The sequence below is a fragment of the Castor canadensis genome, chromosome 10 (assembly GCF_047511655.1).
Source record: "Castor canadensis chromosome 10, mCasCan1.hap1v2, whole genome shotgun sequence".
Taxonomy (NCBI): Eukaryota; Metazoa; Chordata; class Mammalia; order Rodentia; family Castoridae; genus Castor; species Castor canadensis.
The window spans coordinates 2,238,967-2,256,238 of NC_133395.1; the positions used below are offsets into that span (position 1 = coordinate 2,238,967).

Consider the following 17,272-nt stretch of genomic DNA (forward strand, 5'->3'; position numbering starts at 1 on the left):
CAGTTTCAGAGACATTCAAGAAGCAAGAGCCACTTATGAAATGCCCTGCAGTCACTCACCACATTATAATAGCTCTTGTTGATGGCAGTCGTGTCAAACCCTTTAGGTGGACTCTTCAAGGCTCCTGACTTGGGGGACACAGGCTTCTCTGTAATAAGAACACAAGGAAGTTTTACTAAATCAATGGCAGAGATGACAAAATGCATGGCCTGCATACCACGGCTACTCACCTACCAGCCTCAGCTAAAATAACCAAGTCAGACAGGAAGGTGAGAAAAGGGCCTTGCACACCAGCTGCGTGCAAGAGAGCCAGCATCCCTCCTAAGAGTCAGCACATCCTTGACCCACCCTGCTCTCCCAGCTTGGGGTTGGAAAAGCTTAATAGATATGGTCCACAAGTGTCAGTTCAGCCACACATATAGTTTCACAGTGCCATGAACATAAAATATTATGCAAACAGACTTGGAGAAAACACTGAGATCCACAGTTCTGGACTGTATTTTAGAGACTCATGACACTCAGGATATGACTCAAGGCTTGCAGTAACCATCATACACAGAGATGGAAGGAAAAGAAAGGCAAACCCTCCTACCGAGGCCTCACACTTACAGAGGCAGGATTACTGCAAGGACTCAAGTGGTCAGAAAGGCACTGCTCTATCACATATCCATTCAACAGATACTCATGCAGCATGATGTACAAAGAAGTGGCTGCTAAACAAAACCCAGCTTGTGCACGTCTGCCCCTCACTCTATGGGGAAGTGGGTGTGTTGTGCATCATTGGTTTTAGGAGAGGAGTGGGCGTATGAGTCTACCAATGGTTCTATGAGCTCTATCTGTATCCATCAACAGTCCTATGGGTATCTGTCTGTCTATCAGTGGCGGGGTGCGGGCTGAGTGGGTATGTGTCTATCGCTGGTTTACGGGGTAGATGGGAATGTGGATATCACTGGTTCTAGGAGACTGCTGAGTGTGTGTGGCATATTTCAATGGTTATGTGGGCATCTGTCCATTTATCACTAGTTCTGGAGGAGGTGAGGAATACAAGCCTAACACTGGTTCTGTGGGTCTGTCCATCTGTCCAGCACTGGTTCTCCAGGGCTACCGGGCAAAGCTGCAAATCAGAGTTAATGTGGATGAAGGGAAAGAAGATGCTTTTTCACATTCTTTCCTAAGGAACTTTTATAAGCATTTCCTAGGGGAGTTGGTTTTCACACCATCCCCCTCATCCCTTAGCTCCCTGTAAGAATTCTGTTGTGTGAATCGTGGTTGCTGGATGGGGTCCTAGCCATCCTTCTGGTGTGTGAGTAGCACCTGTTCCAGTTTTCTTTTAGATCTCCTCTCTTCTCTGTCCACGACTCCCGTCTACCATCTCTCAGCACAGGGCTCTGAGTATTTCTCACACCCAATGCTCCCAGGCTGCAGGTCCTAAGGCCAATGGCTACTGGGCACTTCAGTGCCTCCTCATGCCTGAGACCAGCCCACAGAACTCACCACTCTGCCTCCATCACAGAAGGTTCCTGTGATGTCACCTGCCTAAATCTTCAGCAATGCCTCACCATCACGTTTTCCCAAATGGTGGAAAATAAAGTACAAAACAGAAGGTGTCAGTTCTAGTTGAAAGAATTCTGTCTATTCAGGACAGAAAACCAATCACTTCCAGACCATTTAAGTAACTCAAGCAGGAAACCCAATGTGTTCTTGCTAACTAAGAATTCAACTGTGAAGAGAAAACTATGAACTATTTTACACTGGAAGAAAAACAATGCTTTCCACCTTTAAAGTCTGCAATTCAGGGGTAGAATACAAAACAATGGTAGAGAGGAGATGGTGACCTAGCTCAGTCACCAGACCCTAAACCACACATGGAAACACATGCATCAACATGTGTGCCAGCAGTGAGCATGGAAACAGTGGCCTGAATCTGCTGCATTTTAAAAGCAACTAATTAGCAGATGTGGTCCTTTACTTAAAAACCTAAGATATAACTCACAAATCAGCTCCTACTTAATAAAATTCAATCAATTTACAATGAGAACTAGAAGAAAAACAAGTTTTCAAAAGAAATTTTAGTGCTTCATGCTTTGCAGTGCCTCTGTGAGCACATCCCCAACATACTTTGCTGCTACTTCTCAACAAGGGCTGGAAGGCCACAAATCCTTCTACCAAGCACCCACAGAGGGTCTGCTCCTACATGGAACCACCCAGCCTCAACCACTCCTCCCTAGAGGAAGAGACTCCACGAACAGCTTAGGCAGGCCTAACATGGGCAAGCCCCTGTCTACTGTGGGAACCCAACAGGCCGCTCCTCACTCCAGATGCAGAAGTCACATGTCAACTGGCTTAGACCACCAGTGTCTGAGCTCCAGGGATGTGGAGGGAACACATCATCAACAAAGCAGGGCAGGCAGCCCTGGGCAACTGCAGGGGCTTCTGGTAGCTTCTACCAAAAAACAGCATGGAAACGTAATAAAAAGGAGAGGAAGCTTTGGCCATTCGAGGCCGGAAAAATACATGTAGCCAGGAAATAGATGAAAAAATTTCCAACCTCCTTAGTGTCCTAAGAACCATTTTTGGCCCCTGTGATAGCTACAGCTCATTGCCACTTGCAGCTGCTCTGGTTAGGACGGCGAGAAAAAGGAATAGTCCCCCTCCTAGGGCTGCATGTTATAGTTGCTCTTCCCTTTCCTGCAAGAAACTCAAAAATTCAGGCAAAAAACAACAGAATGTAAAAGAGAAAGCAGGGGAAGCTCCAAAACATCAAAGTTTTGGGAACTCACAACACTCCCTGTGATGTGGGAGGTGAATTTATCACGGCCCCAGCAGGGCTGCAGCCAACACAGGGCGGCATAGCCCTGGTTCCAGCAGGGCAGGCAAAACAGGACCTCCTGTGACTGGCACAATGATACAAAGCAGCCAAGATGCTTCTGCCCACCACAGCGGCCTGGAAACTGCAAGGCAAGGTGTGGGTGCACAGGGCAAGGCACAGTTTACAGTCATGTGGCCCACACATGCCTAGTGCAAGACCCACCCAGATTTACAGAGAACAGGAAACTCTGGGAGTCCAAGGACACCAACATTCATCCTGGCTGTGGGAACACTTCCACAGGGCAGAGTACAGAAGGACAGCACCAAACAACATCCCCACCAAGAGTGAACCCATGAGGTGTACGCCCATGAAAACCGTACCCAGCGCGTACGTGAGTGTGACAGGGGGCCAGTGCCCAAAGGTAGAAAGAGTCGAGTCAAGTGACAGGACACAAGGAAGGCGGCCAACAGTGAATGGAGAAGCTCCATGAACATTAAGAACATGTGGGAACGAACGAGGCAAAACTTCTAAAAATAAGTAACATGGTCACTAAAATAAAAATCTCAGTGGACAGGTTGCCATCATAGGTGAAGAACAAATTCATGAGTGAAATTTCAAATTTGAGGAATGGATTCAGAACTATTGGAGTCCAGCAAAACAACAACAAAAACCTTTTAAAAATATGAAAAACATGAAAAACAATTAAAGCCACAGAGGGCACAACAGGACAAGAGACCACAGAGGGCACAACAGGACAAGAGATGAGTTTCAGGAGAAAACAAGTTGGGCAGACCTTTCCAGAACTAAGAAACGCTGTGTCCTCAGGCTGAGGACATCACCCAATAGGAAGGATCAGAGTCTACCCAGCAAGCAATAACCAGTGCCATGCTTCCCTGTCAGGCTCAAAGGAAGCCAAACTCAGGGCTTTCCGCTTCCAGCCTTCTCTATCAATGATAAAGAATTTCTGCTGATCCATGTCCTCCTCTGCCCCGTCCTGTTGGTAGGAGGCTACCTTCACCTTGATGAGTACTCACAGCCATGCCACTCCCCAAGGCCATGGCATGAGCACAGGTGCTGTCTCCAGCGCCCTCCTGCACCAGGACTGCCCTGGCTTGCCTGTCTACAGGGAAGGCTCTCTGCTATGGTGTACCCTCTGCCTACCTTTGCATCCCAGGCTCCTTCCAACTGCATTTCAGCTGTCTTCTTCCATGTCTTTCCAATTCTTTAAGGGAGCATTTGCAGAGAGTAACCCTTCCTGATCTGCTTCTGAAACTGTCACAGTTGTGCCACCGTGGCCTTTCCCTACTTCGGTATACGTAAAAGTACAGCGAACAACTACATATGTTCTCGTTTAGCTCCAAGGTCATCAGCACTGAGCTGACCCTGTCATATATCCTATTTTCTTTTCTGGAAGCATTACACAGCAGATCCCAGGAACGTCACCCATCGCTACTTCAGTGTCCACGCTGTCAGAGGGACCTTTTCTTTTTTGAAATCAAACTGCTAACATCAGGTCATTATCGCAGATGACAAAATCAACAACTTTTTCATCTTATCTAATCGCTAGACTAGTCAAGTTTCCTTGTTTGTCACAACAGTGACTTTTTTAGTCAGCTTATTTAGCTTATTCAGAGCACTGACTATTGTATCTCTAGTCTCTTTCATTCTGTACAAGTGCCCACAGAGCAGACAGCGCACAACTGCCTCCTTCCTCACATCAGTACCACTCAGGCCGCCTCAGCTGAGCTTCCTCAGCTTGGCTTCCCACTGATGTTTCTCTTCATCCTCACAAGTGGTTGCTCAAGAAAATACTTGTGAATGGATGCTAGTTTGGTTTCAGAACCAGACCCAGCTGCTAACAATCATAACAAAGCAATGTGGATCATGCAGCTGACCAGTGCTGAGTGAGGACAGACAGAGAACAGGATCCAGGTATGTCCTCATGTCACACAGAGGGGCGTGTCAAGACACAGCAGACAGGGGGGGTAAGGGGGGGGGGGCGGTGGGAAGGGGGGAGAAATGACCCAAACATTGTATGCAAATATGAATAAAAAAAAGACACAGCAGCCAAAGGCTGATGAGATATACATTAAGACTGAAGTATTACTCAGCACTCCCAGTAAAGAGAAGCAGCAAAACAGGAGCATGGAAACAGGCTTGGAAAGAGGAAAGGAGGGGAGAAGCCAAGGAGTCAGGAGTGTAAGCCAAAGGTCATGAACCAAAGCAGAAGTGTGGGCACACGAGGGGCTGGGGCTGTCCCACAGGAAGAGAGAAGAGAATGGACACTGTCCCAGGCAGGGCCTGGACTTGCGGGGACGTGCTTTGCATCACATAAGCTCTTCCCTCCTACTTGCTAGAGGACACATTTGTATGCCTTCAGCATAAATAAAAACAACACTTTATAAAAAGAACACATTTAATTCTGGAGTGCTAACAACTTCACCCCACACTGCTACACATACTCAGTCTTTGTGCTGTGCCCTCACTGTCACTGTCACTGCAGACCCAGTGTCCAGTCACACAAACCACTGCACACTGTGAGCCTGCATGAATGTTCACACCTAGTGCCAAGAAAGATGCCAAATCCTCTGACCCCTCATCCCTTTCGACAGAAAGCTGTTTCTTGCATGTGCCTCAGAGGTTCACAGCTTCCTATCTATGCTCTAACTAAAATAAAATTTTTTAAAAATCGATCTGAAATAATCCTCTGTATCCTGAGTGCTTTCAGAAAATAAGCACCACCTGCAAACAGGCACCTACCCAAACCCAGCCCACACTACAGCAGAGAAGGGATACAGCACAGGCATATGCTAGTGACACAGCAGACAAAAAGTTCTTTCACAACTACATTAATAACTGCGTCCAAAATTCAGCTGCATTTTGTCACTTTCTGGGAAAAGTAAGCAGGAAATATTAAAAAGTGACAAACTAAGGAGGATCTGTGGACCTCAATTTTAAGTTTGTACATGCATTGCCCAGCATGGGTTATGAATTATCAGCTCAAGAGCCAACCAGCTCCTGAATTAACATTTTAAAAATGCCTTTCCTGTACCACAGATGATGAGTTGTCCAGAAATGAGAGCACCAAAGTCCAAACACCTGAAATAATCATCTGGAAGAAGCTGGTGGAGACACACGCACGCACACATGAAGCGGGACTTGGAAGTAGACGAAGCTGCCACTGTTCAGCCCAGTGATGCCCATCTGGAATCACTGGGACCCATCACGCTGACCACACTACTCTCGTGCCTTTAATTTAATAGCGACAAGCAGCATCACTAACTCCCAGGACAGGCCTGCTGCCTCTCCCTCCTTGCCTGTGCAAGTTTTGTATTATGTGCTTTTATGTATGGAAGACATACATTCATTACCTGTACATACAAGAAAGTAGAAATGTGGGAGCTTTACAGTCTATGAAGATGCACAGAAAGCAAATGCTAACACCTATGCATCTTTCAGAAAACTGCTCATCAGTGGTGATGTACAGGGCTTATTTAGGAATAATATGCCACCAGAAATCAATAAAAGTTTTTGTTTTTGCAGTACTGGGTTTGAACTCAGGGCTTCATGCTTGCTAGGCAGGCAAACTACCAACTGAGCCACTCTGCCACCCCTTTTTGTGTTGGGTTATTTTCAAGATAGTCTCGAAAACTATTTGCACAGGCTGACTTTGAATTACAATCCTCCTGATCTCTGCCTCCTGAGTAGCTGGGATTACAGGCATGAGCCAACAGCACCTAGCTGTTTTGGTTTTGGTTTTTTGTTTTGTTTTTTGTTTTTTTGAGATGGTCTCACTGTGTAGTGGCCTTGAACTTGCGACCTTCCTTCCTCAGGCTTCTGAGTGCTAGGATTACAGGCATGAACAACCACACCTGGTCAATTAAAGATTCTTATTCCGAATACTAGAAGGTGTCTGTCTTCAAAGAGGAGCTATGTAAAACAAGAAGCCATACACAGGTCAAAAGCACAAATACACAACCGTGAAGCCGGAAAGAGCACTTCCAAGGCTCACCACAAGAGGGCACAATCGGTGGCCATTTAGACTCCCCAGGGAAGAGATGAATGGGACAAACTTTATCTGCAAATGAACAGCCTAAAGAATGCAACAAATTACAATGTTTACTTTAAGTTAATTTAGAAAAACAAGTCTATTCCAAAGTCAGAAAGTCGCATAAGCTAGTGAAAAATGTTATGCCAAAATCTAACTGTCCTAGAATTTTATCCTAAATTGCTATGAAGTGGCAGAATAAAAAATGTGCAGTTTTACCTCAACTGCCAGAATTTAAAATCAGATTGGCTTAACTTTTCTGACAATATATTCAGGTAAGTAGAGAACAGTGAGGGTAGAAAGTTACTCTCAAAAGGTTATTCCCTTGGTTCACTGTCAAAGAAAGAAACCAAGTAAACCAACTTAGTTCTCAGTTTAGCTCAAAAATTATGAATTCAACATGGCTCCTTGCAAATAATTTTTTTTGGTACTGGAAGTCAAACCCCTGGTTCTACACACATGAGGCAAGTGCTCTACCAGTGAGTTTCATCCCAAGCACCAACAATTCATCTTTGCTAACAAGGTATCATGAACACCATTGGAACTGGTCACATAAACACACACAGAAATAAAATACAAACACAAGAATTTCAGGTAGAACAGCTGACATGGTTGTTCCTGAGGAAGGGCAACACTTCTGCACACGTAATACTGGTCCTTCCTCGTTACTCTGCAGGTGCCAGCCTCAGGCCCCACGCCCTATGCCAAAAGTAGGGCCTCAAGAGTACCATGTGTAAGGCACACTCGTATGTGTGCATGCTGCAGAATGAATCACTACCAACAGACAACATGAAGAATGTTCAAACCTATTTGAAAATCACACTGGAAGTCACCTGCAGAGGACTCTGAGACCCCCGAACTATCCTCAGTGTCATTTCTTACCCTGGGTTAACTGAAAAATCCACAAGGAAAAATACCTGTAAAGAAAAAACTCCTTCATCTGTATTCCTACTATGGCAATTCAAAATGAGAAAGAATTTCCCTTCAAACTAGTAGTTAGTCCATATAAGAACTAAGGAAAGTCCTGGGACTTAGAAGGACCAGACTGAACCAACCTCTGCCTCCCGCCAGACAGGGCTCCATTCCAGTGATATACACACTAGCTCTGTGACACCCCCATCTACAAAGGTGGCAGTGAAGTCAGGCTTCCCCTCCCTGGCCCAGCAGCTCCTTCACCAGGCGTGCTGCATTCAAAGGGCCAGGACAAGGGGGTCCCCAACTGGGCAGGATGCCTGGCTAAGCCAGAGACTAAACCACAGCTCCATCCGTTAGCTGGTAGAGCGTCACTCTCTCGGCTGGTTCTACCCATGGACAGGCATCTTCCCAAAGGTTTTCATTTATTTGTTCCTAACCTCCTTAATATCTCAGTAATATTTGTCTTCTGCAGCTTGGTGAGCTCCGCAGTCACAGGTAAAAAACGACGTTCCTTATACAGTAGCCAGAGCATAATAAGCAACCAAGCAATCATGGCCAAGCTGATGCTAGGATAAAAATGAGAAGTACTGTTTTTAATGTGATTAATAACTGTAACACATAGCAACAATTACACACCACACCACACTCAACAGAACAGCAGCACCAAAAGGAACAGTAAGACAAGGACGTGGACAGACCAATAGCACTGCTGGTGGGGATGTGAAATGGTACAAAACTGGAAAGCAGGGCTGGGATGTAGCTTCAGTGGTAGACCATTTGCCTACCATGTGCAAGGCCCTGGGTTCAATCCCAGCACCTAAAAGAAACAATTAAAAAAAAAAAAACTGGAAAGCAGCATGGGGCTCCAGTGAAAGCAACCCTAGAATCACCATCTGATCCACCAGTTCTACTCTGGGTACAGGTGGATGGCTGCTGACGCTATGAAGGTTTGGCTTACAGTTTTTCTATTTTACAAGGCTCTCTGTTTACCACTTTGCTCCATAATCATCTCTCCCTAGGCAGAATCAGAGGGATGATGTCATACAACTTCTTTTCAAACACTGGAGCAAGATGAAAAGAAAGTTACAGGATTGATGAACAAACCTACCCCTCCCCCTCGCTCCTACCCAGTCACTCTTCCCCTTTATGACCCTGTCTTTGACTTCTCTTACATCACAAAAGAGCACAATTCAAAAGCAAGGCATGCATAGGTTCAATCACAGCAGACTTTGCAAAGCCACCTGTCAACACTCAATATGGATCCATCCATGTGCACACCTGTGTCTGTGTCTCATGAACACCGAGCACACCTGCTCGGCACTGGCCTAGCAGACGTGAACAGCCACACCCTGGTGACAGGGATCAAACCACAAGCCTCAGGGAACTTTCAACTTCAAGACGTGAATCACAGCTAAGTAGTAATGAACCCTTTAAAGACCACTGTTCCCTTTCAAAAGAATACTAGCCTCTGATAGATCAGCCTTGAATATGTCAAAGAGTCACAGAAAACACAAGGAAAGTGATGCATTACAATACAGAAAACAGCAGAAATTAACCACCTTACATCATGGGCAACAGTACCCGTTAGTAATGAAAAACAAACACTGCCTGCATACCGCAAATCCCAAGCCTGACACTGGCCTAACAAGAGGATAAACTGTATCTTAACAGAAAAGCCTAACTGCAGCAATAAAAACCGCTGGCTGGGCACAGCAGCACCCCTGCAGTCCCAGCTCCTCGGGAGGTGGAGACAAGAGGATCACTTGGCTCAGCATCACAGCCTGGGCATCACAGCAAGACCGTAGCAAAATAAAATAAAGTAAAAATTAAAATAAAAGAAATTCTTCTCTTTGTATGTGGAAACTGTCATGGTAGAATGCAAAGCTTGTTTGTAACTATGAAGTCCTTTATCCTAGACCCCCGTGCAGAGGAAAAGTAAAAAGAAAACATCACCCAAGAGCAGGCCATCTCCCTAAGTTGGTCTGAAGAGTAAACCCTCAGGATGCTAAGGACATCTGTGTCCTTTGGTTCCTCCTCATCCAGAAGAAAGGGGGTGGGCCATGAGTCTTGGCTTAGCCACTTACCACTGGGCTTGATCTCCCGCACATAGTTGCTGGGGAACCAGCCAGTCCTGCCGTTGTGTGTGCCCTCCCACCAGCCTCCTTCTTCTACCCGTGTGACATGGATGACATCGCCTTTCGTGAAGGAGAGCTCATCTTCGTTGGTCTGCTGGAAATTAAACTTTGCTCGTACCACCAGCTGACTGTTGCTGTTATCGGTCATGTCCTGAAAGACAGGTGGAGGGACAATTACATCAAGCGCAGTCCACTTCATTATAAAGCGACTAAGTTACATCTTACTATTGTAAAGGCAGCCAAAACATGACTAGAATGCCCAGAACAGTCAAACAACAGGAAAATGTCTAAGAACCATGACCTTCCCATCTCCCAAGCCGCCCCCCCCTTGCCCACCACCAGCCACCAGCCTCCAGGGGAGACATCTCCATGTTTTAATGGCCTCATTCTGCCACTGCCACACCTGCACATACACAGAGTCACAGTGTCCACAGCATACTGTGGACATTTTCCAACCAGCAGTAGACAACAGTTAACTGTATAATACACTATATGACTGTATCATTATTTAATCAACCCTCTATTATGCATTTTTAGGTTATTTCTAGTATTTTTCTACATGGTAAATGGTTTTCTTCTTGTCTTGCAAAACAAGGCTGCGTTAAAAATCTGCACTTCCATCTGTGAAGGCATCTATTAATAAGGCCATATGTCAAAACCCCATCAGGGGCACAGTAACGTTTAAAACTCAACAGGTTTCTAAGCTGTCCTCAAAGACTCCACACACTTAACACCAAGCAACATGGCCACCCACAGAATCTCAGAGCCCTTACTTTGTCAAACTTTCACAAACCCTGAATAATGCCAAACATACTCATTTTTGCCACACTAATAAGACGAAAGGTACATACATTTTAAGTGGCATTCTTCTCAGACACTGCATAGTTTCACAGGCCTCCATCCAGCCGGGACTAGGTTCTGGAGAAACCTCATCCAAAAAGGGTGGACCCAAACACACACACACACACACACACACACACACACACACACACACTCTCTCTCTCTCTCACTCTCTCTCTCTCTCTCCCAGAGAAGCCTGCCCACCCAGGAAAGCAGTCTCAGGGGAGCCACCCGCAGGCCCACTATACCCACTCCAACCAGCAATGACCACAGTCCCACCCCTGTGCCTGCCCACTGCAGCAGGTGAGCCTAACCCACTTGTACCACCATGTCAACAGGGACTGGACAGAACGTACTGTGTCCACAGATAGCAGCAGGCATACCTATGTGGCACACTGGTGTCTCTTGGCCCTCTACCTGCCCACAGGGACAGAAGCCTGAAACAGAACCCACCCACTGTGACTGGCTCAACACTGAGGTTTATTTTCATGAGATCCATAAACTGACGCTCAAGAACCACAAATTCGCCTGCCTGTTTAGCTCATGTTCTGTTATGGAAAACTTCCAGCACAGGAAACCACCCATAAACCACCTTTGAACAGATATTTGACCATTCTTGTTTCACTGCAGATTATTTTCAAGAAAATTATTTCACAGTGCTATTAATAAACTACATTCAGAAAAACCTCAGGGCAAACAGTCGTCCTCACCTAGCATGTAAGAGAAGTGCCATGTCCCATGAAAGAAAAGTTGCCTCTCCAGGAACCCGTCAGCCATGAAAGACCACATGGGACAGAGAGCTGAAGACTTTTCATTCCCAATACCTCCCAATTCTTTTAACTCATGAAAAATTAACCCTGTACCAATTATGATCTCAGTAGCATTCACTACCAATCTGACATTTAACTTTATTTTACTTAAAATTATACATTTGCAATCCAGTCCTCATTTACTCAGTAAGGAAAGCATAAAAACTCAATGAAAATTGCTCTGGAACAAAGGCAAGACAGCAGGTGTTTTCTATTCAAAGTGTGCTGATTTCTTACATTCTCCTCACACACTTTCTAAAGCTAATCTGAAGCGGTTTGAGTAGTTCTTAATTAGTCCTGCAGCACTAAATCCTATCAACAGGGCTTGAAAATACCCAGAGCTCTGGTAGGAGGGTGGGGCTGGCGCAGGGGAACCACGGAACACAGGTGTCACGATACACGGTCAGACCGAGGGAGTGGAGCTTCTGAAAGCAAACACTGCACCGAGAATTAGCTTCACTCGAAATTCTCAAGAACACGAAAAGCCTGGACCCCTTCCATATTTCACCATTTTTATTACTGTTCCACTAAGTGCACTCAAGTATCTCCCTCTACAAACTACCACTCAATCAAAATTCACTTTTGTTTCTTGAGGATCTCCATTAACAGGCCTTCCAATTTCCTTCCTGAGTTAGAGCAGAAGGAAAGCCATGGTCCTCTTTAATCTCTCAAAGAAGTAGGTTCTCATTAGAGCCCAGTCAGTGTTTTATGTTTCAAGGGGGTGCACAAGAAGTCAAGCCTCTAACCTAGTCAAGACTGTCACCACCATCCGCTCAAAGAGGGTGGCTCCCACACTGCAGAGATGTGGCTCCCCAGACGCATCAGACCCCACACTTAACCTCTCCCTAATGTGAGTGCCAACGTCACCGTCCACCTGGGCTCCTTACTCATAGCCTGCATCCTGGGCATTTAGAAGCTGGATGACTAGTCACCTAAGTGCCAATCCTCATGTCCTAAGCACTGGTGGCAAGCTCCTCCTGGTGAACTTCCTCCCAAGTCAGGAAGGCTCCAAAGGATGCTTTAACTAGAGGAAAAGGCCACCTTCAGAATCTTCAACTCTCCCGTCTCTTCTCTGTATGGCTCAGTGTTCCACATATATACTGTGCATCCTATACTTCTGTACACTGCATATGTCAGGTAAGAAAGCATTACAGCAGGGAATGATGTCCAAGCATGCATCTCTCTAGACAACCATAATTATAAGTTTTTAATATAATCTCAAATAAACAAGTTTTTCAAAAGCACCGATTCAGAACAGTATCTGGAGGATCTGATGGGCAAATGCCAAACACAGCAGCCTCAGAGAAGATCAGGCCACTTCTGGCTATTTAACGCTGTCAGTAGATTACAATCATCCCTCTAGACACAACTGTAGACTCTCATATCCCACAAAGCCCCTCATACTTACCAAACTTCGGTACTGGCCCTGGAACAATTTTGAAGTCCGACTGTGAGAAGACTGGGATCCCAGGGAATCAAAAGACTTTATTCGATGCGAGGAGGGCCGAGCACACACGGAATCACTTCCTAGTCCGATGTCTGAAAAGGTCATGCACACAGAAAGAGAAAGTGCTGAAAATGCCTGACACCACACACCCTCACACACACTGACGCTAAAACTGGGCCAGCATGGAGGGCCACACCAAAAGACCACAACAAAGCAGGCCATTTACACAGTAAACAAAGAGCAGATTCTTTCCTCATAAAAGACTTGCATTAATTCCCCAATTACCTCTCCAGAAACTGTCTGCAATGACTACTTATCGTTCTTCTCTAGTATAATTTTTCAAAAGTTGGTAAAATGTTTTATTACGTTTTCATACCTCCCCTTCACCTGAAAAAGGAACCCTCTCAAATTCAACCCAGCAGAACAGCATGTGCTCACTCTCCATTGTGGCACCATACTGCCCACTTCTCCACAACTACTGGAACAAAAGGAAAAGACTCTTGTTCAAGACCAACAGAAAACCCTTGTGTAATTTCACCCAGAGACCCTTCTGAGTATTATTTCCTCCAGGGGAAGCTGCGCACAGCTAAGGAACAAAGCAAGCAGGCAGTAAGGGCTTAGCTCTATTCCCTGGATTCCCTCACCACAGGCCAAACAACGAGTAAATATTACCAGCCCATGTCTTAAGAGTGGTCTTAAAAAAGAGGAAAAGAGGGGTTGGGGATTTAGCAGAGTGGAAGAGCGCTTGCCTGGCAAGTGCAAGGCCCTGAGTTCAGTCCCCAGCACCAAAAAAAGGGAAAAAAAAAAAAAGCAAAACAAAAATGAAAAGAGGAAAAGAAAGAAAAAGAAAAATGAGGGTGTGAAAGCTTTCCAGGGCAACCAGTGTTTGAGATTCCAAGTGCCTTGCCAATGTCCCAAAGCTATGTGGAGGCCATCCACAAAAGCACCCCAGACCAGCATCTCTAGATCCTGCTCCTCTGGCGGACCCATCTGGATCCATTCACATGCTCGCCAATGAGACCCTAAGTTAGATGTCGATTTCTAAAAGTCTGGACAAAGCCGAGAAATCCAGAGTTGCAGATGCTCTTGATGCACCTAGACTCTTGATGCACCTAGGCAACATGCAGCCTGCCTAGGCTGGGCCAGACCACCCAGGAGCCCAGGGTGCCCCTTCCATCCAGTCCTTCCTTGACACTGCTGCAGGCTCCACAGCCAGGGGAGTGCAGAACCCTGTCCTGAAACACTCTGGCCATCCCAGGAGCCACCTCTCAGAGGTGCCCTATACTTCTAACACCCTGCATAGGGGTGGGGCTGTCTCCACAGAGCATCTTCCACTTCGAAGATGCCATGAGCCACCCCAAGGACAACATCAGCCACAGACGTCAGCATTTCCTGCAGACCTGCCCAAGAAGCTGCCTGTCTAGCCCTGCCCTTTGAGGGAATTCTCAGTATAAGCAAGGCCTCTTGAGACCCCTGCCTCTCCAAATCAGCTCTTTTGTCCAGCTAAAAGGCAAATGTTCATCTAAATGTCTTGAAAACACACATGGTTGGTTGGTTTGTTTGAGACAGGGTCTCAATATGCAGCCCAGGCTGGCCCTGAACAAGCAATCCTTCTGCCTCTGCCTCCTGAGTGACAGATTACAAGTGTGTGTCACAACACCTGGCTACTCATGATTTTCTTTAAGTGACAGGAGCAGAGGTAAAATAATGCCAGAATTTTCCCAAAAATACAGCAGCTGCTACTGTCCTACTGTGCAGGCAATGACTTTGAGTTGAGAACTAAGAGGATACAGTCACTTCCACCACAATGACTTCAAAACCAGAAACTACCAGAAAGGAGCCAACAAAGGGAAAAGCACAAGAAAAACACTTTCCATCTAGGAGGGGTCACTAATACTATTTAAAAGCGGAAAAATTAAGTCTATCTCTTAGTTTCCAAATATGACTTTGTAAGGAAAACACTACATCCATCTAGTGGGTAGCCAATGACATAGGAATACATGACAAGCTGGGTGTGGCAGTACACTTCTGTAATCCCTGCACTCACTATTTGGAGGTAGAAGGATCATTTGATTAAGGCCAATCTGGGCAACATAGCAAAACCTTATCTAAAAACTAGCAATAAAAAAGTAAAACAGGATAGAAAAAAAAGGAATACACAAGAAATATTTTGCATGTGATGGGGAGAAAACGAAGGTGGCAGGTGCCCAAGAGCCATTGGTCCCAGTTTCTTGCTATCTCCCTCATTTACCTGAAAATGACAGTGCCTCAAACCTGGACTGACAACGGGCACAGGACTGAATGAGCCTGGACCCTCTGCAGCATGCAGGCAGAGACGGTCTCCACGGTGACTCAGATTAAGGACTCTTATAGATGTTATTTATCTAGGCTATGCCTATCCCTGCCTGCCACAGATCTACACTAATTCTGAGGTGATCATTTAAAACTTCAAGGCAACAACGAACAGTCATGTGTCACTTCACGATGGGGCTATGCTCTGAAGACTGCACCTTCAGGAAGGAGCCTTTGTCAGGGGCACACATCAGGATACACTGACACAGACCTACGTGGTACGACCTTGGGAACACCTATACGCTGCAGTGCACACGCAGTCCAATACTGAGACTGTATCTAAGGAAGGAGCCGAGGAACAGACACGTGCCACACTCTGAGCACATCTCACACAGTCTTTCTTGTATTCAGTCCCACTAAGCCATCCCAAAGAACTTCCCTTTCCATATCATCCACAGCTTGAGGTACTTGACTGTCTTCCTTACTGCCTGTTGGCTCACATTAAAGCTACCATTCCACAACAAAGAAACAGTGAAGGTAACAGCTGTCTAATCACTCACACAAAAATGCCCTCAACGCTCACCTGCAAAACATCGCTGAACAGCATGGTAGCTTGAACAATTCACATCCATCTCTGCATTTCTATCCTTTGCAATTCGTGTCCTAGATGCTTTCTCCTAAAAAGTCCTAAGAGATGTGCAACTCTAACCCTAAGTAAGGCTATGAAGGATGCAGCCATATTTCAGGTGACACCCTACTCTGGGAGAATCCTAGCAGGCCTCAGCTCTCCTATAGAACCTGGGCCCAGACAAAGGGAAACTTCCAGGCAGCAACCAGAGCAAGTGTGGTCTAGAAAGTGATCAGGAGGCCAGTCCATGGGCACAGAGCGGCCTCCGAGCACCAGGAACTGCATTCCAAGTGCTCATGACCCCACAATGACAGCAGCAAAAGGAACAACTGAGCATGCAATGTCAGTGAAGATTATTTCATAAGTTTAATAATGGTCATTCTCCCTTGCTAACAAAAACCAAAGGTTTTAGGCCCTTAGTCCTCCCACCCTCTCAAATTTAATAAAAAGAGTCTTACCTGCTGTTACTTTATTTAGGGTCACTAAGGAACTGAGGACCTTGTTAAAATTCTGTCCCTGATACAAATCATTTGCATCAAACGTCTGAAAGGCAAAAATTAAACAAGGAAAATTAGTACTGAGTCACACATTGGGCACAGGATAAACGAAGTTTCTCCCAGCAACAACAGGGTGCCTGTGATCAGGATGCTTGGTTTGAAAGCCCCAAGAGGAAGAATGACATACGAGAACAGGACCTTGGCAAAGGAGTGCAGTTGGGTCCCTCACAAGGCAACCCTGTGAGGCCAGTCTAAGCTCTTGGATGAGGACCAGCTGCCTACCCACCAGTCCCCAACCCTCCTCCCTCCTCCACCCAGGGTGTGAGCATATCCACAAGGCAGGGGCTGCTTGGCTGCCAGGGCTCAGTAAAGGCTCAGTGGTGGTTTACAATCTTCTCTCCTTACATTACACACAGGCCACAGGGCAAGACATGCTAGAGATGTTCTTTCCTGCTACAGAAAAGAAGGAAAAATGCAGCTGATTACAAAGCCAACAGCAGCAAAAGGAACACACAGACGTGAGAACACAGTGAGTGGTAAGAGTACAGCAGGGAATACAGAGACAATCCCAGAGGAGGGACAAGGTGGGGTATGACTCTGGAGATCCAGGACTGTCTGCGAACCCTCCAATCCAGAGCTGTCTAGCAACCTGGGACCCTGAGCAGGTCAGTCACACTGCAGGGACAGGTATTTCCACTACCTCCTGGGGCTGGGAGAGATGGCGTGCAAGCTCGCCTGGATTGCAGACAGCTGGAGTGTTGCATGTGTTGTATGGATGACAACCTGTGTGACGGTGGCAGGGAGACAGAGCAGATCTCCTGGACATGAACAAGTGGAGTCTGCAGGGAGCAT

The 17,272-nt window shown here is 46.1% G+C and overlaps 1 protein-coding gene across 7 annotated transcripts in view; it reads right to left on the reverse strand.

Moving 5' to 3' along the window:
- Positions 1-17,272, reverse strand: part of Arhgef7 (Rho guanine nucleotide exchange factor 7) — a 126,888-nt gene that overhangs the window by 50,357 nt on the left and 59,259 nt on the right. For all 7 annotated transcript variants that reach the window (XM_074042979.1, XM_074042975.1, XM_074042974.1 and 4 more), the window contains 4 exons: positions 16,382-16,466; positions 12,965-13,095; positions 9,857-10,058; positions 60-148 (listed from right to left, as the gene is read on the reverse strand). In XM_074042979.1, coding sequence (XP_073899080.1) covers positions 60-148; positions 9,857-10,058; positions 12,965-13,095; positions 16,382-16,466 — 507 coding nt within the window. The remainder of the gene's footprint in view (positions 1-59; positions 149-9,856; positions 10,059-12,964; positions 13,096-16,381; positions 16,467-17,272) is intronic.